The following is a 21993-nucleotide window of genomic DNA, read 5'->3' as shown; positions in this document are numbered from 1 at the left end:
TCAAAACACATTTATATTGATTCCTACTGAGTGCCAAGCACTGTCCTGGATGCCAAGAATCAAAATGAATGAGACACAGGCTCCAGTCCATGTTCTCACACTTGGCTGCAATAAATGGACCTGTGTACAAGCCGCTCTAACCCTGTGCCTTACAGGAATTCTGGTCAAGAAGCGGGGCATGGGAAGTAGCTGTCAGCAAAGCTGTGAAGAAAAAAGGCTCTTCTTCCCCATTTTAAAAAATTTTTGCATTCTCTCTATCTCTCTCTCTAAACAATTCAGTGGGTTTTATGTGTCTGTGTGTGTGGTATATTTACTGAGTTGTACAACTATCACCACAGTGAATTGTAGGACATTTTCATCATCCCAAAAAGAAACCTTGACTTTGTTAGCAATCATTGTCCATTTTTCTCCCTGCAGACCCTGGCAACCACCAGTCTACTTTCTGTCTCCAGATTTGCATCCTCTGAACGTTTCGTATAAATGGAATCATACAGCATATGGCCCTCGTGTCTGGCTTTGTTCACATAGCATAATGTTTTCAAGGTTCATCTGTGTTGAACAGTGCCTCATTCCTTTTTATGGTTAAATAGTGTTCCACCGTATGGCTGTACCACATTTTATCATTCAGGAGTTGATGGGCATTTGGGCTTTTCCCACATTTGGGGCTATTTTGAATAATGCTGCAATGATCATTCATGTATGAGTGTTTGTGAAAACATACATTCTTTTTTTTTTCCATGTTCTTTTTTTATATATATTTTTTAATATAAATTTATTTAGTTGGAGGCTAATTACTTTACAATATTGTAGTGGTTTTGCCATACATTGACATGAATCCACCACAGGTGTACACGTGTTCCCCATTCTGAACCCCCCTCCCACCTCCCTCCCCATACCATCCCTCTGGGTCATCCCAGTGCACCAGCCCCGAGCACCCTGTCTCATTCTCTTGGGTATAAACCTAGAAGCAGAATCACCTAATCATATAGTAACTCAGTAGTTAGTGTTTTGAAAACCTGCCAGGTTGTTTTCCAAAGTGACTGAATCATTTTCTGTTTCCACCAGTAGTGTATGAAGGTTCCAGTTTCTCCACATCCTCATCAACACTATCGTTTTGCTTAGAGCCATCCTTGTAGGTGTGAAGTGGTATTTCACTGTGTTTCAATTTGCATTTCATGGCAACCCACTCCAGTATTCTTGCCAGGAGAATCCCATGGACAGAGGAGCCTGGCGGGCTACAGTCCATGAAGTTACAGAGTTGGACACCACTGAATGACTAACACTACTGTATGGCCTATGTACTAGTCAAATATATGATTTGCAAACATTCTGTCTCATTTTCTGGATTGGCTTTTCACTTTGTTTATGGTATAGTCTGAGACATTCAAGTTTGTAATTTTAATGAAGTCTAATTTACCTATTTAAATTTTTACTGCTTGAGCTTTTGCCCTAACCCAAACTCATGAAAACTTACTCCTATATTTTTCTAAGAGGTTTATAATTTTAGCACTTACAATAAGTCACTGTTCCATTTTAAGTTAATTTTTATATTTGGTGTGAGGTTGGGGTCAAGCTTGATTTTCATGCGTGTACATATCTAGTTGTCCTGGCATCATTTGTTGGAAAGACAATACTTTCCCCCATTGAATTGTCTTGGCATCGTTATTGAAAATCTGTTGGCTATAAATGTGGAGGTTTATTTCTGGACTCTGAATTCTATTTCATTGATCCATGTGTCTGACTTTATGAAGCAGCTCTTCTTGATCATATGGACTCCAGGTGAGTTCACCAACCAGCAAAATCGGGGCCTTTCAGGATGGGTTGAGGACAAAGTGAGGTGATGTGGCACTCTTACCACAGTACCTGTCTGGTGCACAATCAATGGACAGATAACCTGTCTGCCCTTACTGTTGTTATGTCCTTCCAGACAGCAGGAAGAGGTTGTAAGAACGGGAAGATGTCTGAGCTCAGGGCCCTTTAAAGTAACATGAGTTGTGCGTGTGGTAGAGTGTGTGTGTCTGGTGGCTGGGCTTATCCTGGAGGCTGAATTGGGAACACTGAGGGGTATGCGGTAGAGGATGACATGGAAGAGAATTCTGTAGAGTAGAACGTATGCCCGCAGGCTCAGATTGTGAAGCCATTTTCATATTTAGAGCTTGAGCTCAATGACTTGTCTCTGAGCTTTGTTGGAATTTGGCAACAATAGAAAAGTGTGCATCCCCAGGGCCTGGGGCTGACCACTGATAATTTGTTGGCAGATCCTGTTTTCTGGCCAGAGCTGAGGCCAGTCTGAGGTTGGGTTGTGAAGTCCTGGACATCATTTGCTTCTTGGGCCTCCAGCAGGAAATCCTGGTTTCTTTTTGTTTGGGGGAAGTTTGCTGACAAACACATTCGGGGCTCCGTTTCCGCCGGTGCCACGGGAAATTCCACACTATGTGTGTGGTTGCCTCTGCCCCTACAGTGAGCACGTCATCGCCGTGACTCAGAATGGCATTCGCCAAGCCCAGCAAGATATTTTTACTTTTTGTCGATATTTTAAATGCATACTTGATCTTGAGAAAGGGATACTTTTAGCCAAACTTTAAACCTACCTAGGTGTTTAAATGAAAAACAACTTTTTTTTTTTTTTTTTTTTTAGTGGAGATTGGGTACTTCTCTTCACACAGAGAGCAACTCATGATCATAAAATATTTCATAGACCTTGGGACACAGAGATTAATCAGAGAAAAGATTTGCTCCTTACTCTTGTGAGTAGTGATAATAGCTGACACATGGTGCATTGTTAAGTATTTTCCATATTTTTTCAACTCATTTGCTGCTCGCAAAAGTTCTGTGAGATAGGAACTGTTATCCGCTTCTATAGGAGAGAAGACTGAGGCACACAGAGGTTAAGACCACAGTCTAACAGCAAATGTGGTAACTGGTCTCAAAAGATGCCTTTTGCTCCCACCACTGCCAACCAATACCTTCCCACCTGTGCCTTCCAGTATTCATGCCCCTGAATCTGGAATGACCTCTGGCTCACTTTGTGATCAGTAGAATTCAGCGGAAGTGATGCTTTATGACCTCCTGAGTCGTAAGAAGCCCTGAAGTTTCCACCTAGAGCTCTTGGCATGTGTGTTCTGGAGAAGCCAACCACTATCTAAGAAATCCAGCTGCCTTGAGACCACCACACTGTGTGGGAAGCCCAAGCTAGTCACATGGGTGGCCAAGAGGCTCAGACTGCCTCCGACTGGCCCAGCTGAGATGGGAGCAAAGCCGTTGTGAATGACCAGCCCAGCTGAGCCTTCTGGTTGTCAGCCCCAGCTGCTGTCTGACTTTGATCTCATGACAAACTCCAATCGAGACCACCCAGCCAAGCCCAGTCAACCCTCAGATGGGCTGTTAAGCGTAGAGGCCAATGACATAAACTGGGAAACACACCTGCCAGTCTGTCTGTCTCACACACACTGAGAAGACAGCACTGGGGGAGGGTACCACATGGGGCATGTTCCCATGTAATCGGCACATCCCCCCACACACACCAAACCTCCTGGGTTTTTTTTCTTTAGTGGTTTTTGATCGTGGCCTTTAAGAAATATAGTACACACTGCCCTGCGTTCTCATCCAAGGGACAGTGGGAAGGGGAAGAGGCTTCCTTATGTGGAATGTCCACCCTGCTCCATGCTCTGCTAGGCCCTCTTGGCCCACCATGTCCCCACGTACCATGTGTCAGGTGGCTTCGTCTTACCAGCACCAAGATGGAACCTGCCGCTGCTTCCTGAAGCATAGAGGGTAGAGAGGGGGGTTGGCGTAGATGGATGGCAGATAAAATGCAGAACAAATGGAGGTGACATGAAGACTTGAAGGAAGCAATCGCAGAGTCTCGCAGCAGAGGTGGTCCTGCTTTAGATGGGTAGTGAGGGGAGGTGTCTCTGAGGAGGGAGCATTTTGGCTCGGACCCACAGAGCGGAGGGACTAGCCCGGCGGAGAGTTGGGAGAAGGGGACTGCAGGCAAAGACCAAACGGAGCTGGAGCCGGCAGGTCAGGGAAGGCTGGAGGCTAGGGAGTGGCCTGGAGGCATAAGCAGTGCGGTTGGAGGGCCTGCTGGTAGAAGCTGCTGGCCTTAGGGAAGCATGTAGATTTTATTTTGAGAACAGAAGGATTATCTCTTTCAGCCTTCTCTGAGTGCCTGGAAGAATCCCTGTGAACGGCTAGTGGTTCTCGTCCCCAACAGTCACAGGCCAGCCTGGCTCTGCCACTCGGTTTCTGTGGCTTTGTTCGGCTGGTTTGCTCTTCTCTCAATGCCAGGCTGGCCCTTTCGTTTCTTCTGTCACACCCAGGTGCCCTCTGCCCCCCTTCTGCCATGTAAATGATGCACTGAAGCCTAGAGCTATGATTCTCAGGCTCCAGGGAACTTGTTAAGAGACTATTTCCCAGCCTCAAGTACAACTGGGGGCATCTGATGTGGGACCCAAAAAACCTGCATGTCCAGGCCTTCTGGTATAGGAGGTCCCCGTTTTGAGGATTCTGGGGTATCACTGAGCCTGCCCCCTCCTATATGCTTTGCTGATCGATAAGTCCTGTCCGACTGCGACCCCTTGGACTGTAGCCCAAAAGGCTCCTCTGTCCATGGGATTTCCCAGGCAAGAATACTGGAGTGGGTTGCCATTTCCTTCTCCAGGGGATCCTCCCGACCCAAGGATCAAATCCATGAGTCTGCTGCCTTGCAGGCAGATTCTGTACCACTGAGTCACCTAGGAAGCCCCTCCTTTGTGCTTTGCCACCCCCAAACCAAGTGAATAGTCACAAGCTTGGAAAACCTACCAAAATGGACTTGAGCTCTGTTCCACATCTCTGTCACCAGTGTGAAAGGACAGGGCAGAGGATGCAAATGGTGCGGGGTGGTCTCTGGGTGGGGTGAGAGGCAGCACAGCACTGGGCAAGGCTTTGTGACCAACCAGCATCCTCCCAGGTGAGGACTTAGGGAGCAGAGGTAGCTTTACTTCCCAGTGATCACCAGGTCACTGGGTGACTCTTGGCTCATGAGCATCTGATAGGGCTCTGGCCTAACGCTGCTGTCCTCTGCCTGCTCCTTTACTCCATGTAGGAGCACCCCCAAACTATCCCAGACTTCTATGGAAGTTAAAATTTTTAGGAACCTCCAGAGAAAAATTTGTTGTTGTTCAGTCACTCATTCACCCGAATTGAGTGACTCTTTGCTACCCCACAGACTGCAGCACACCAGGCTTCCCTGTCCTTCACCATCTCCCGGAGTTTGCTCAAACTCATGTCCATTGAATCAGTGATGCCATCCAACCATTTCATCCTCTGTCACCCCCTTCTCCTATCCTCAGTCTTTCCCAGCATCAGGATCTTTTCCAGTGAGTCAGCTCTTCACATCAGGTGGCCAAAGTATTGGAGCTGCAGCTTTAGCATCAGTCCTTCCAATGAATATTCAGGATTGATTTCCTTTAGGATTGACTGGTTTGATCTCCTTGCTATCCAGGGGACTCTCAAGAGTCTTTTCCAACAATTCAAAAGCATCAGTTCTTCAGCACTCAGCCTTCTTTATGGTCCAACTCTCAATATCTATACATGACTACTGGAAAAACCACAGCTTTGACTAGACGGACCTTTGTCGGCAAAGTGATGTCTCTACTTTTTAATATGCTGGCTAGGTTTGTCATAGGTTTTCTTCCAAGGAGCAAGCATCTTTTAATTTCATGGCTGCAATCACTGTCTGCAGTGATTTTGGAGCCCAAGAAAATAAAGTCTCTCACTGTTCCCATTTTTTCCCCATTTATTTGCCATGAAGTGATGAGGCCAGATGCCATGATCTTAGTTTTTTGAATGTTGAGTTTTAAGTCAGCTTTTTCACTCTCCTCTTTCATCTTCATCAAGAAGCTCTTTAGCTGATTTTCAGTTTCTGCCATTAGGGTGATGTCATCTGCCTATCTAGAAAAAAAAACAGATTTTTTAAAGACTTATTTATATTTTCAAATATTCAGTAACATCGCTGCTATAATAGGGACATTCTTGTTATACAGACTTCATCCCTAATGTTATGTGTGGCAAAAGGTCTCTCCCCTGTCACTGTGTCCCTATGGGGGCTGGAGAGTAGGAGAGGTAGATTGTAAATGCAGGATTCTAAGCGGAAAAGCAGTAAACACCAGCCTGGGACTTTTTCCATTTCCCTGGCTCTGGCACTGACCAGCTGGGTGACCTGGGCAGGTTATTCTATCTTTGTGAGACTTAGTTTCCTGCTCTATAAAATGGGAGAAGTGCTTTCCCTCACAGAGTTAGAACTGAATAATCATGCAAATACCCAAGTGCTCCATAGGCATTAGCTCTGAAGCATGTAGTGGAAACGCACTGAAAATAGTGGTGCTTTCAGGGAGTCTTTGTTTTCATTGCTGTGGGCTCTGGACGAGACTGACTTGAGCTCACATCCCAGCACCCCACCTCACTGTGGGACCCTCTGAGCCTCAGTTTATACCTGTGTAAAGTGAGGAAACCCCCCACTCCAGTTGTTTAAAGATAAAGTGACATAACATGTACAAGCCATTTGACATAGAGTGGTGTTGAAGAACTGGTGGTCTTGTTCATTTCATGGAACTGGAGTGGTCCCCAAAAGACCCACCAGAATCCCTGGTCAGCTGGGTGGTGGCTGAGTCCTGGGACTTAGGCAGACAAGTACCTTGCGCTTCCAGGGACCTGAAAAAGGAGGGGAAGGGTAAAGGAAATATTGGGACTTGACAGTAGAGCTGTGGAAGGAGTGCGAGGAGAATGCAGCTGTGCATGATGTTGGGGAACCTACTGCAGAGAGTGACCGGAGGGGTGTCCTCTTGTGGTGAGGGCCCCAGCTCTTGTCACTCTTCCAATTCTTTCTCCCATAATCCCCTTTCTGGTATCTGGGGACATTTCCCACATGTGCCATGATACAGTTTCCTGTGGAAACTGCCAATTCACCTGGATTCTTTTTTGTCTCTTTCTCAAAACCATCCTGTTTGAATCCAAATCATGATTAAAAGCACATTTATTCCACATGTCGCCTTTCTGAAGCTCTCTTTGGAAGTACCACCATTCTGTGTGGATATGTGTACATGTTGGGATGAAAAAGTCAAGTTACACAAAGTTAAATGGTGAAGAACATCTGTCGCAGCCACATCCCCAGGTCCTCTCCTAGAAAGAGGAGCTGCAGCCTCTTCCTCTGAGTGGGAGGGTCCTCTGCTCACTGTTCCACACTAAGACTTTTCTACTTAGTGAATCTTGGAGCACATCCATGTTGGAGCCTTAGAGCCATGTCCTTCATATTCCATCATAGAGCTGTGCCAGAATTAATAGCTGGTGTCCTTTGGATTGATGGCATTGAGGCTGTTTCTAATCTTTCACTGTTACACACAGTGCCACAGAATACAGACAGCTTTGCATATACAGTGCAAGTATGTACAGTCTGTGCAATCTTGGAACTGTAAGATACACTCCCAGCAGTGGCATTACTGAATCAAAAGGAACTGTGGTCTTTTTACTGTGTTAACTGCTGCCCAAATGCCTCTCTAGAAGGTGTGCCTCTTTACATTGTGGCCAACAATTACAAAAGTGCCTGCTTCCACACATCCTCCCCAGTTTAGGGCAATACCAATTTTTGTTTTCATCTTCGCTTTATCTTTGTATTGTCTGCTAGGTGGATGGCATATTTCATATTTACAAATTTTCTCAAAGAAGTTCCTTTCTGGAAATATTTGACCCTTTTGAAATACTGTTGATAACTATTAAATACACGAACTCTGATTTAATAAAATAGGTGTATCTTCCTGGTGGCTCAGATAGTAAAGAATCTGCCTGCAGTGTGGGAGACCCAGGTTAGATCCCTGGGCTGGGAAAATCCCTTGGATAAGGAAAAGGCAACTCATTCCAGTATTCTTGCCTGGAGAATTCCATGGACAGAGGAGCCTGGCGGGCTACAGTCCATGGGGTCACAAAGAGTCAGACATGACTGAGCCACTAACACTACTACTAATATGGTCCCCACTGGCTTGATCTGTCTTTCTATCTGTGACATAAATCCATAAATAACTATAATGGTTTGGCTTTTGGCGTGGGTTATCTGATAGCTTAGTTGCTGGAGCTGTTCTTCATGACTGGCTGTTGTCCAAATGTTCACAGAACACTCACTCAACGCTGGGAATGTTTAAAAGGAACAGGGCAGGGCAGGGGTTGAGGGGAGAGGTCACACTGCAAGTCATTTGTTGATCCAAAGTTGTCACCCCCTGGGTTTAACATTTCTCTGTGGAAAATTATGACGTGAAGAAACATTGTCTCTTTGTCCTTCTGAACCACAAAAATGACAAGATGCATTATCAAGGTGGAAGTCTTGTAAGTATTTGGCCTCATCATCCTTGGGTGGAGTCTGTATACCATTGGCATTTTGCCTCAAGAAAACCCAGGACAAGTACAAACTGCCTGATTTATAGACATATTGTGCGAGACCTTCTCACCTGAGGTACACAAAGCCCACTTGAGGATGAGGAAGGGACAGCTTCCGTGTGCGTGACACACAATTCCTGAATTCTATTAATTATAGTATTAGAAGGTTGAACCTGATGACTTCTTCAGTATCCTTGAAAATCTCAAATTCTGTGACTTTTCTTCTGTTAATTTATTTCAGCCTAGAGGTGTTTGGAATTAAATGACAAGGAAATTACTCTTGAAGGGCAACTAACTGCCGCTATGGAAACATGCAAGGACCTTCAAATCAGCCCCACAATGCCACAGCACATGAGTCCGGTGAAATGAATGTAATAACATGAAACACGTTACTTGTTCATCTTATCCCCGAGAGTTAGTCACTGTAACCTCATTGTAACCTAACCTAACCCACTGTAGAGTCACTAACCTCTTATCCCCGAGGTTAGTCCTGTAACCATCCAGATGGTTTCCCATTCTTATGCTGATACTAGAACTTGATGCTACCTTCTATACAGGCAGTAAATTGATTTTCCTGAGAATCTGATTTTTTGTTTCAGAAAAGCTCAATATTCAGAACCATCATATATATCTTTATGATTTGAAGGAATCCATATTGAGCATCTGACCCATCTGATAGATACAGAAACTGATGGCAGGCACAGTGAAGCAGCTGAACCAAGCTCCAAGACATGTAGATTTTTCTTAATAGATTTTCACCAATTTCTCTCTCCAGCAAAGAGCCTCCAATGGCATGCACTACTGCTGTCTTTCCCTAGGGCTCAGATCTGCTTCTTAATCTAATTTTTAACCTGGAATGGAAAGTGAAATATGAAACCCAATTTTCCCTTTGATTTGGTCACATGACCAGAAGAAGCCTCATTCACTGTGCTGACAGTTCAACTAGAGCATTTCTCTGTTTCTCTGTCCACCCATGTGCTGTGATTCCATGATGTCTGGGATCTTTGGGGTCACACAGCACTGTCTGCCTCATCGTTATCTTTACAACATCCTCCATAGGAAGGAGAGACAGGCTGTGGGGCTAGCTTGTTTATTTTAAGAGGAAACAGGCACAAAAAATAAATTCACAAGGTATTGGACTAAATCCCAAAGGGAGAGGAGTGGGGATAAACAACACCAAGCCCATCTCAGGACATGCTCAGTCCTTGGTCCACTATTAATTTAAATAGTGGTGCGTTTAGTGGCCAGACCAGGCACAGGGAGGTCGAGAACTCTATAACTATGGGGCTGTTCTTGTAGCCAATTAACATTCTCCAAGAGGTGACCATTAACATCTGAGGGGGATACACATTGAACCTCCTCAAAAAGCTGACTGCTATATGCAGATGTAGGGGCTCCACTGACGGCTCAGTGGTAAGGAACCCGCCTGCCAGTGCAGAAGACGCAGGAGCCTCAGGTTCAGTCCTTGGTTTGGGAAGTTCCCCTGGAGCAGGAAATGGCTATCCACTCCAGTATTCTTGCCTGGAGAATCCCATGGACAGAGGAGCCTGGCGGGCTGCCGTCCATGGGGTTGCAGAGAGTTGGAAATGATAGCACAGCACAAGCATGCAGAGGTAGATGCTGCAGCGTTCATCTTCTTGGAGAGTCTTGTTGGATCCAGGGAGGGGTTTAATATCAGCTCCCCCAACACCCAGCAGGAGCCTGGACCCGCCCACACCCCTTCACCCCTATCCCACCCAGCCTAACTGTGTGTCTGGTCAGCTGGGAGGAGGAGGAAGCCCGCTAGAGAAGAGAAGCGAGGTGGGGAGGGCAGCAGCAGCAGTGTGTCATCTCTACTCACTTCACACCAGTGTGTCCCCGCTGCTTCACCCCAGTGAAGCGGGCCTGCCTTTGCTCACAGGGAATTGTGTATTTACAAAGGCATCACTTCACTCCCCGGGTTTCCTGAGATGGCGATAAGCTGGAAAGTGCTAGAAATCCAGACCCTAGTTTTGTAAACACCAGTACAGAAGGAAGGGAACACCCTCCTAAATGATATTGCTAGCCCAGTCATATATGAACCAGTAATTTTGTCCATGTTTATTTTTTTCTTATTACAAAAATAATATATTTTCATCACAAAACCCTTAAAAACTACTTTTTAGAAGACCAAAAAGACCAAAAACCACCTTTAATCCCACCATCCTGGTGTATACACAGTGCAGTGGGTATAATTGCAGGCTTTGGGATTAGCATCCCTGGGTTTGAATTCTGGCACCCATGGGAGATAGCTATATGACACTGGGTAAGTTGTTTAACCTCTCTGACTCTCTATATCCTTACCTGTAAACATGAACACATTAGTTGCTCAGTCGTGTCTGAGTGTGACCCCATGAACAGGCTCCTCTGTCCATGGGATTTTTCAGGTAAGAATACTGCAGTGGGTTGCCATTCCCTACTCTGGGGATCTTCCCAACCCAAGAATCAAACCAAGGTCTCTTGCATAGTAGGCAAATTCTTCACCATGTGAGCTACCAGAGAAGCCCCTGTAAAAGGGAGATAATAATAGTACATGCTTCACGGGGTTGCTGTGAGGATTACGGGGGATGATATTCATGTGAAGCTCTCCTGACAGTGCAGGAATGTTGAGAGAGCTCAGTAAATATTTGTTGCAATTCTTTATTTATAGCAGTCACTCTGCATCTAACCCCAGTAACGTTTTCAGAAACAGCCTTTTCCAGTTGTGAAGTAAACTCGTCCTGGAAACAATACAAGGACTCCTTGCACATGTTTAATTGAAGGAGCTGTATTGTTAACTGAAGTGACTATTTTTAAAAATACATATTTAATACTTGAGTGACCCCTTAGATAACTGATGTTTATTTTGAGATGATTTGTACTCCCTATAATTAGTAACAGCCCTTTTTTAAGACACTCACAGCACTATTTAAGCAACTATACCCTTGGACTTGCTAAAAATTGTTATACTTCTTATTTAAGGCAATATACTTCATTAAACCAAATTTATTTTATTTTACTGTGGTAAGAACACTTACCATGTGATCTACCCTCTTAAATTTTTTTTTTTTTTTTTTTTTTACCCTCTTAAATTTTTAGGTGTACAGTATTGTTAACTACAGACAGGGTTGTATAGCAATTCTCTAGAATGTACTCATCTTTCCTTGTGGCTCAGCTGGTGAAGAATCTGCCTGCAATGCAGGAGACCTGGGTTCAATGCTTAGGTTGGGAAGATCCTCTGGAGAAGGGAAAGGCTCCAGTATTCTGGCCTGGAGAATTCCATGGACTATATATAGTCCATGGGGTTGCCTAGAGTCGGAACCAACTGAGCAGCTTTCACTTTCACTAGGCAATAACTGAAGCTTTATGCCCTTTGCTTAGCAGTTTCCCCTCACCCAGCCCCTGGCAGTCACCAGTCCACGCTATGATTCCAAGTCTGACTGTTTTAAAGACACCTCATTTAAGTGAAATAATGCAGTATCTGTCCTTCTGTGACTGGCTTATTTCCCTTGGTATAATGTTCTCAGGGTTCACCCTTGTCACATATATATTCCGGTGTATATACACACTGCATTTTCTTTATTCATTCATCTGCCAATGGGTTTTTAGGTTGTTTGCACATCTTAGCTACTGGGGATTATGCTGCAGTAAACACGAGAGTGCTAACATCTCTTTAAGATCCCAGTTTTAAATTCTTTTGGATGGATACCCAGGAGTAGGATTGCAGGATCATACGATAGTTTTGGTTTTAATTTTGGGGGAAATAAATGGATCCCCTGGAGAAGGACATGGTGACCCACTCCAGTATTCTTGTCTAGAGAGTCCCATGGACAGAGGACCCCAGTGGGCCACAGTCCATGGGGTCCCAAAGAGTAAGACCTGACTGAAGCGACTTAGCACAAACTAGATTTACTGAGCACCTACTCTGTTCAGTGGTGGATCCTGGGTGTACAGTGGTGAACAGATGAGGGGTGAAGTTTCCCTTCAGGGTTTCTGTCACATAATCACCAAATAAATACATCATTATAGAGAGTCAGTGCTCCAAAAGAAAAACCACTGGTGCTGGAAGAATAGACCACAGGGGAATGGTTTTAGGTAGTGTTAGGTGTGCTGCAGTGGGCTTTTGGTCTCCAGACATGTTGATGACAGTCTCCTAGAGCACGGGCTGTGGCAGAGAACAGACCCTCTAGGGAGGCAGGGACATGCTGCTCTGCTTGGGTGGGGGAAGCCTCCTGGGGACATGGGTAGATGGAGACGGGAGAGAGGGAAGGTGCTCTAGGCAGAAGGGAAGGTCTGGGCAGAGTCCTGAGACTTGGCCGGCTGCTCAGGGGGCCTTATCCACCCCAAGAGTGGCACTAGTGGCAAGGGCAGAGAGAACCATTATCTTGCATTCTTTCATTGACACATCTTTTTTTTTTTTTTTTTCATTTATTTTTATTAGTTGGAGGCTAATTACTTTACAATATTGTAGTGGTTTTTGTCATACATTGACATGAATCAGCCATGGATTTACATGTGTTCCCCATCCCGATCCCCCTGCCACACATCTTGATTAAAACTCACGTAATAGAAAACTTGGCTTTGGGAAGTAACTGAAGCATTTTTTTCTGTTGTGCTATTAAAAATAATCAGTCAAATTTGCTTCCTTGGGGTCCCCGCCCTGTGTTTACCTGAGCCTGGGGCCACTGTCCTGACCTCAGATGCCATTTCCTGGTGAGGCTTTTCAGCAAGGACGGAGACCACGGCCTCCACAGGGCTGTGACGGAAGCCCCCTGATTGGGTGGAAAGGGCCCCTTCCTTCCTGCCTCCTCCTTGTTCCCAGAACGTGGAACCAGGAATGCCAAGCTGGGATCTTCCACAGGACAAAATCTCTTTCCCAGCTCTGAAAGCCATATAACTGTGGGGTCCTTTTACAAAAAGAGAAGCTGTACTTTTAAACAATTGAGCTGATTACAGCTCTGTTTTGTTCCAGACTGTTACAAGTTCCATTGGAACGTCTTACAGAATTGAAATGTCTGTCATCTCCACATCTCCTCTAGGGGCCTGATTTTAGTTCAGGTTCCACTACCTTCTAGTTTTGTAACCTTGGGCAGGTGTCTTACATCATTAAGCCTCGGTTTCTACATCTGTGGATGTGCTCAATCATGTCCAATTCTTGCAACTCTATAGTCCCCATAGACTATAGCCCTTCAGGCTCCTCTGTCCATGGAATTTTCCAGGCAAGAGTACTGGAGTGGGTTGCCATTTCATCCCCCAGGGGATCTTCCTGACCCAGGGATCAAACCTGCGTCTCTTGCATCTTCTTCATTGGCAGGTGATTCTTTACTAACTGCACCACCTGGGAAGCCCCTATATATAATTGACTGATAACATATTTAAAATATATTGAGTACCGTGGGGACAGTTCTATTATTATATTGAATTTTACGTTCTCCACACACACTCATACATGTGCACGTATATACCCTACACCCACAGGCATGCTCGCCTGGGGGTGTGCACACACAGGCCCAGACCTACGTGTGCCCTGGTCCTTATTGCATTCTGTGCAGCTGGAACTGATTCTCATAAACTCAGAGCATTCTCGTCCCTGGTCTGTCACAGTGAAAGACTTTAAGCACCTTGGCCATGGGGCAAGACACTGTGAAATCCACGACTCTCAAAGTTTCAGTGGACAAGCCAAATTTTACATTAACCTTTGTGGGTAAGACTGTTGGAACTATTGCTAAATCCAACTCCGTACATGGCCAGATTCGTGACATAGTTCCCTTGAACAGATTTCAACTTCCTGGTCCACTCAGCAGTGTGTGGAGATGAATATCTTCAAGCAAGTTCAGCAACCTTGGGTTTTTTTCCTTTTTTCCCTTCCCCCTTTCTTTCTTCTTTCCAGCCTTCTGTCCCTCCTTTCTTTTTCTTTCTTATTTGTTTTTACTTTTTAAGTCAGTTTTATTGAAGTGCAGTACATCACAATGCACTCACTCTAATTGTACAGCTTGCTGAGTTTTGATGAATTTGCAGATTTACTCATGTACTCGTGTTTCTTGTGTAACCACCACCATCTTCTAGAAACAGAAACTTTAGATCCCCCTGAGAAGTTCCTTCTTTGCTTTTGGCACTCTGTGGTCAGTCCCAGTCCCATCTTCAGTCCCAGGCAACCCCTCATCTGCTCTCTGTCACTGGACCTTAGCTTTGTCTGTTCTAGAATTTAGCGTAAATGGAATCGTACAGTTACGTGTTCTTTAATGCCTGGCTTCTCCCACTTGGCATGTTTCTGAGATTCATCTGTGTGGTTGCATGCATCAGTAGCCCATCCATTTATCACAGAATAGTATTCCACTGTTTAGCCATCCACCCACCAAAGGACATGTGGATTATTTCCAGTTTGGGGCTATTCTGGGTAAAGCTAGCAGCCTCAATTTTATGGCAGCATGTCCCTCAGCAGCAATTCCAAGCACATCCTAGGAACTTGATAATTATTTATTAATCCATTAAAAAAATTTTGTCTTTGATATGTCTTACTAATTCCAGGATGTTTAGTGTACTTTTGATTTCCAAAGAGACATGTTTGAGAAATTGTTTAAGGCAGGGAAGTTTAGGGGAATTCCCTGGCAATCCAATGGTTAGGATTCTGCACTTTCACTGCACAGGGCCTAGGTTTCATCCCTGGTCAGGGAACTAAGATTCTGCAAGCCATATGGTGTGGCCAAAAAATAAAAAGGGAATACTGAATGTTTTCCCACAGAATACATCAGGAAGCACTCCTGAGGGCTGTGTTGGCAAGCACCCTTCTGGGCTGGAGGGGCAGGATAGGGAGGCCCCCACCCTCAGACATTCCCAGACCAGGTGGGAGGCACCTGTGAAGTAATTCCATGCAGTTCTTTGGGGGGTGGGGGGGATGGCAGCTAGGAGTGCCCCTCAGGAGCCCAGGAGGGCTGGAGGGCACAGTTGGGTCTCTAAGGCAGAGTCTGAGCTGTTGTGTTTCCACTCAAAAGTGGGCACCAGCTGGACAGTGCTGTCCAGACCAAAAGCAGTGAGCTCAGAGCATAAGGACACCCTGGAGGCCAAACAAAACAGCAGCTGAGGGCACGCTCAGTCTGAGGGCCACTGGCCCTCAGCGTTGTTTTAAGGGGTAATGTTGTCACAGACCTACTTAGTCTAGCGTGGCTCACTCTAGGGGTGACAGGTCCCTGACCGCCCTCTGTGACAGAACCTCTGGGGGAGTTCATTGCTGTCCCCCTGCTGAGCATGAAGGTTTGCCCTGAGCTGTCCTGGCCAGCACAGGTGTGCACAGGACTTCGCTAAGCCAAGGAGGATCCTGCAGCCGGAATCATTGCCTTGTTTTAGGAGTAACCCAGGGTCTTTGAGGGGCTTCTCATGTAGCACTAGTGGTTGAAACCCGCCTGCCAGTGGAGAAGACATAAGAGGACACAGGTTCAGTCCCTGGGTTGGGAAGAACCCCTAGAGGAATGGATGGCAACCCACTCCAGTCCATAGGGTTGGACTTGACAGAAGTGAATTGGCACGCGGGGTCTTTAAGGCCAACATGGCAGAACTCCCTCTGTTTCACAAGCAAGGAAAGAAAGTTCACTGGCTCTATTAATAAAATACAAGCAGTCTCTGCTCAGTCAGTATACTCTATCAGCTATCTTCTGAGCACTGATTCTCTCACGTGGCTTGAGCATCACTGCATTGTCACCTTTACCCAGTTTAATTAGGGAAATTTGTTTTCTCCATGGCTGCAGGCTGTACTTCACCCCAGCCAGAAATCTTTCAGCAAATCTTTTATTTTGCCCCCACCAGGCACTGGGAATTGGATTCAAGGTTTTTTTAAATAACCAGGTCATAACATTTTAGAGAACTTTCCAGCTTCCAAGATGATTCTAAATGCTTCACCTATGTACTCCACAGCCCCGTGAAGTATATGGATACCATTATTAGCCCCATTTTACAGATGAGAAAATGAGACACAGAGAGAGAAAGCAGCATGCCCCGGGTCACAAAATTAGTAAGTGACAGAGGTAGGATTAGAATCCCAGGCAGCCTGAGTCCAGAGCCCACACTTTTGATAATCACTGACTTGTGCCACTGTGAGGAAGATGTGGTCCCTATGGTTAAAAAATTTATTATCTATTGACAGAATCCTGAACATCCGTCGGGTTATAATCCACTGTGTAAAGTCATTTGATAGGAGAACAAGCAAAGGGCTCTGGGAGCCCAGAAGAGGGAGGAAGGGATCAACAGTTATTGTTTAGTGGGCACAGTTGCAGTTTGGGAAGGTGAAAAAAGAGTTCTGGAGATGGATGGTTGTGATGTTTCACAAGAATATGAATGCACTTAATGCCACTGAACTGTACACTTAAAAATGGTAAAATAATGATAACAACAACTGCATGTGAGGAAAAAACTGAGCAGACCAACTTCTCCCAGCTTTGACAATTCTTTGCTTTCTTCTGAGACAGTGATTTTTTTTCACCTTTGATTGTGTTGCCTAACATGTGACAAGCCATTCTTTTACACCTCTTAATGACAAGCAAAGCAGTTCTACCTACCCATGCGGCTTAATCCTTACCAAGCTTTTCATCATGACTTTAAAACAAAAGAATACAGACATTCAGCTGTTCCTCCAGAGGTGAGTACTGGCTTCACTTTAGCACACTTAGATCTGGCAGCTCTGTTCCCAGTAACTTTTTATTTCACTGAAGCATTGAAATGAAGTCTTTTTTAAAATAACTTTTAGGAACCCAAGTTAAAGTTGAAACACACATGTTACTGTAGAGGCCAACCAATCAACCCAGGTGGCCCATGGAGGAAGAGAGATGTGTCTGCATGGCTGAATTTACACGGTGCTCGCATACAGAGGAGGTGACAGCTATGGGTGTGGCAAGTTTCTTTTGGCACTGGTTGTAAAAGCATCCATAGTTTGGAAATATTCAAATGTGGGGATAGATTATTTACCAATTATGGTCCTTGGTAGCAAACCAAAGAAGCTGACTAACTTGAGCAGAAAAGGAGTTTTTCAGAAATCAGGCTGTTCACAGAATGGATAGGAAGACAGAGAGCTGGGCTCAGAAACTAGGTTAGGAAGCCCCTATCACCGTCTAAATTCAGCCATCTCTGCCATAAATAAATTCTCATTTTCCCTGTGTCTTTGTGTCATTCCCTTAAGATTCAACACCATCCTCTGGTAGGAGAGGATTACATGCATGCTAAGTCACCTCACTCGTGTCCAACTCTTTGCAACTCCATGGATCATAGCCCACCAGGCTCCTCTGTCCATGGGGATTCTCCAGGCAAGAGTACTGGAGTGGGTTGCCGTGCCCTCCACCAGGGGATCTTCTCAGCCCAGGGATTGAACCCGTGTCTCTTGCATCTCCTGCATTGGCAGGCGTGTTCTTTATCAGTAGCACCACCTGGGAAGCCCAGGAGATGATTGTCTGATTCTAAATCACCTATCTGTACCCCAGCCTGCTAACGAGTGGTACAAGAGGCTGTCCACCACACCTTCAGCATCTGTGGTACCCAAGGAACCCATGCTAACCCCCATCCAACAGGAAGAGCATTCAGCAAAGGACAACTGGTGTCCTCCCCAGTGTGCATGCCGGACACAGCCTTTTCTTCAATCTGTTTATGAACCTTCAGTTACCAAATGAGAGAGGCATTGGGTCGGAGAGACAAGTTTATCCTCCCTGTTGGAAAAGTAAATCCACACACAGGGCCTTCAGTGAGTGGCTTCAGAACGTCGTCCCGGCCCCCAGGGAACAGCGCCGTCTTTCATTAGCTGAGCATCTCCTACCCAGGATCTGGGCTTTATGGTGCACAGGCCAGTCTCGAATGACAGAACCCACATTACCTTAGGAGGAGGTTTGCTCTAGCCTCATAGGGACAGAATCAAGTGAAATCTTAACTCAGAATCTTCATACCCTACTCTATGACCTGTTCCATAGGTCTTTGATTTTCCTCTGATCTAAACTGGCTGCTGACAGCAATGAAAAACTCTAGCCCACATTCTGGGAACCGCCTTTGGTCTCCTTTCTCCCAGGGAATCAGGGAGCCCCTCAGTGAGACAGAAAAGAGAAGTGAAAGGCCTGAGCTGGCAGCATACGCACATGCGCGGTGACATAAAGCCCTGCATCCAGGGTCTGTGGTTTCCTCTGGGGCGGAGGTTGAGGACGGGGCTTGGGGAGGGGATCATGGGGGGCTTCAGCACTTTCATGAATGTTTTCTTTATTCAAATGTATGTTTTTATTTTTTTAAGTTTTGGCTGTGCTGGATCTTCACTGTGGCACATAGGGCTTTCTCTAGCTGTGGTGCGTGGGCTCCGTAGTTGCAGCTCATGAGGTTTTCTCGTGAGGTTCTCTAGTTGTGGCCCCTGGGCTTAATTGCCCTGTGGCATGTAGGATCTTAGTTCCCTGACTAGGGATCGAACCCCGCTCCCTTGCATGAGAAGGCAGATTGCCAACCACTGGACTGACTACCAGGGAAGTCCCTGTTTAAATGTATCTGAATCCAGTTTGCTTGCTCAGTTACTCCTCTTACACCTGTTCTTCAATTCATGGAAACTTTAGTCCATGGACCCCCTTTATTTCTGTCTAATAGCTCATCCTCCTTTAGGCACTCATCTACTTTAGATTCCTCACTTCCTCCATCCCCAGAATCAACCAGCACCCACAATCTCATGTAACATGTTTATATTCAAGCTGTAGTACATATCCATAGGTTGTTGAGTGGTGCTTTGTTTTTTAACATTGTAAGTGAATGTTATGATGCTATACATGTCCTTTTGAAACTGATTTTTTTGTGTGTGAGATTTGCCTGTGTTGACAAGTGAAAATCTAGTTCACCCTCACTGCTGTGTGGTATTTTGTTATTTAAATAAACTACACTTCAATTTTTTTTAAGTATTTGAAGCAAAGAAAGTCAAGTGAAAATTTCTTAAAGGTACAAGGTGGGCACGTCAATGTTCATCACATTATTCTCTAGACTGTTGCATGTGTTTGGAAGTTTTCCAGATCTAAAAAAAGAGGCAAGAGCGTGAAAAGTAGGATCAGTAAATAGCCCTTTTGGGTTCTGATTGCACTGCTTTGAGGCTTGATTCTAGAGCTAATCAGACTTGAGAATAAACATAAGCCCGGGAGACTGGCCCCTTCTCTGTTTGCTTCTCATGGGACTTGCCTCCCTGGGAAATGCTCAAAAGCCTTGACCACAAGCCGAGAGGAGTGTTGATTTGGGTGTGATTTGGAGTGTGTTGGTACACAGCCAAAGTAAAATAAACAGAATTGTCATGGGTCTGGTCATTTTTAGAAAGAAATTGGCAAGAGACCATTTCATGGAATGGCTGTGAAACACAATTTTAAAAATATTTACAACATACTTAAGATATAAATAGTCCAAATGATAAATATAGGTTACGGTTTTGGCCAGGTCAACCTTTGATCTCCTTAACACTCTTAAAAATTTAGGTAGATGGAAATTTCTCTTTTGTGGTACTTCCTGTACACTCCATGAGACTTCAGGTGGCCACTAGGTTTCTTCCTTCTCCAGCCCTGGTACTTTCAGAAAAGTGAGACTTTGGTAGAAATTGAGAGCTTTTGACCCCAAGGCCTGTATTTTTTCAGGGCCATTACTCAATTTTGCCATTAAACTAAAAGATGGTACTAGGTGAAACAAGAGACTCCTGGGGGCTAAAAGAAACTACAGATGTGGAAGCAAGCATTGCCCAATCAGAGTGACCACAATATCCCGTTACTGCCCATGCAAGGACTCCCAGCATCCCCAGTGTTAACTTGATGCATCCAGCCCAGAGGGCCCCATTTGAAACAATTTTCATATCATGAGTCCTCCCCTTCCTCCAGCTTGAAGACGGGGCACTCTCCTTGGCAGCTGCTGGAGACCCAGGTGGTTCTGAGCCCGCTGCCTGCACATCCCCTGCAGCAGGCGGCCACACTGACCTGCCCCTTCCCTCCCCACAGGGTATGACTTCTGTCAGGTCCTTCAGTGGTTCGCTGAGCGGGTGGACAGGATTATCCTGCTCTTCGATGCTCACAAACTGGACATCTCGGACGAGTTCTCAGAGGCCATCAAGGCCTTCCGGGGCCAGGACGACAAGATCCGTGTGGTGCTGAACAAGGCCGACCAAGTGGACACGCAACAGCTGATGCGAGTCTACGGGGCCCTCATGTGGTCCCTGGGCAAGGTCATCAACACGCCTGAGGTGCTACGCGTCTACATTGGCTCCTTCTGGACGCAGCCCCTGCAGAACACTGACAACCGAAGGCTCTTCGAGGCCGAGGCCCAGGACCTGTTCAGAGACATCCAGAGCCTTCCCCAGAAGGCGGCAGTGCGCAAACTCAATGACCTCATCAAGCGAGCGCGGCTGGCCAAGGTAAGCTGGAGACCCCCAGCAGCAGCCTGGGCAGGGACTCTTCCCACACACACCTCTGTAAGGGAAAATAGGCGGAGGTTCTACTCCAGGAGCCTCAGGGAACAGGACATGGAAGGGCTTTGAAGCAAGCCTGACAATCAGTATCTTCTTTAGATTCTGGCTCCTCCCTCTGTGATCTTGGGCAAATGACTCCTTTCCAAGCCTGACTCAACCTATAAAATGGAACTAGTAAGAGCACATCCCAGGATGCTTGGGAGGGTTTAGTGTGACCTGGCTTGCAGAGTGCTTGACGTAGCACCCGGCACTCGGGGAAATGCGTGCACTCACCACCTGGATGCTGCTGCTATGTTAGGATGGTAGGAAGGTGACCCACCGGACCAGAGAGAGGTGGCGTTGGTGGGACCAGTGGGGTGCCTGGTCACCCTGTGCCTAAGGCATAGAGCCCTGTGTCACACGAGGGCACAGAGAGGCCACAGGAGGTTGGCTTGGCCCAGCCCACCAACTATGTCATTTCAGGTTGGGGCACACCATATCCCCATTCTGGGCTGTGGTTCCCACTCTCCAACCTCACGGCTGAGCCTTTTAGCAGCCCCAGGAGCCTGTGCCTGCAGCTGCTGGGCCACCCTCAAGTGTTACCAGCATAGTCTGTTTTGCTGTGCCTCTGAAGAGAGGGGAGCATGTGACTCCTCTAAGAAAAAGTACAGGAAAAAAAAATGGTTCTTTAAAACCTATCTGTACATTTCATAAAATGATATTCCTCTAACACCACAAGTGCCTCCAGAGTTTATCTAGTCCCAGTGATCATCAGACTTGCTCAGGAGCTTTAAGCAATGTAAGTTCCCAAGCCCTGCCCCAGAGCCTCTGATTGGGGGTAGAGTGTGTGTGTGTGTGTGTCTGTCTGTCTGTCTGTCTGTGTGTCTGTGTGTGTGTAAAGCTCCCCGGGTGATTCTGATGATCAGTCAAGTTTGGGAACCAGAGGTCTTTAGTGACAAAGGACGAAAGACAGCCCTCCTGGCTTCCAGTCTAGCCTTCTGCTTTGGCCTTGTCCCTTCTGCTAGAAGCAGTCCTGGGCCCGCCTCTCCAGATCCCTGGTCAGGAGGCCTAATTTTTCCTTCAGCTTCTGATGGCAGAGAACCTGCGTCTCCCCACTTCCTCTTGCTGCACCACGAGTGGCTTTGCTCTGGTCTGGGGGCCCACAGGCCAGC

General features: G+C 46.0%; 1 protein-coding gene across 1 annotated transcript in view; it reads left to right on the top strand.

The window, feature by feature from the left end:
• EHD4 (EH domain containing 4) overlaps positions 1–21993 on the top strand; it is an 84695-nt gene that overhangs the window by 44560 nt on the left and 18142 nt on the right. The window contains exon 4 of the mRNA XM_043471557.1: positions 20376–20788. Within this exon, the coding sequence (XP_043327492.1) occupies positions 20376–20788 (413 nt within the window). The remainder of the gene's footprint in view (positions 1–20375; positions 20789–21993) is intronic.

Source organism: Cervus canadensis, chromosome 6 (genome assembly GCF_019320065.1).
Source record: "Cervus canadensis isolate Bull #8, Minnesota chromosome 6, ASM1932006v1, whole genome shotgun sequence".
NCBI classification, from domain to species: Eukaryota; Metazoa; Chordata; class Mammalia; order Artiodactyla; family Cervidae; genus Cervus; species Cervus canadensis.
This window is presented reverse-complemented; position numbering and strand designations above follow the sequence as displayed.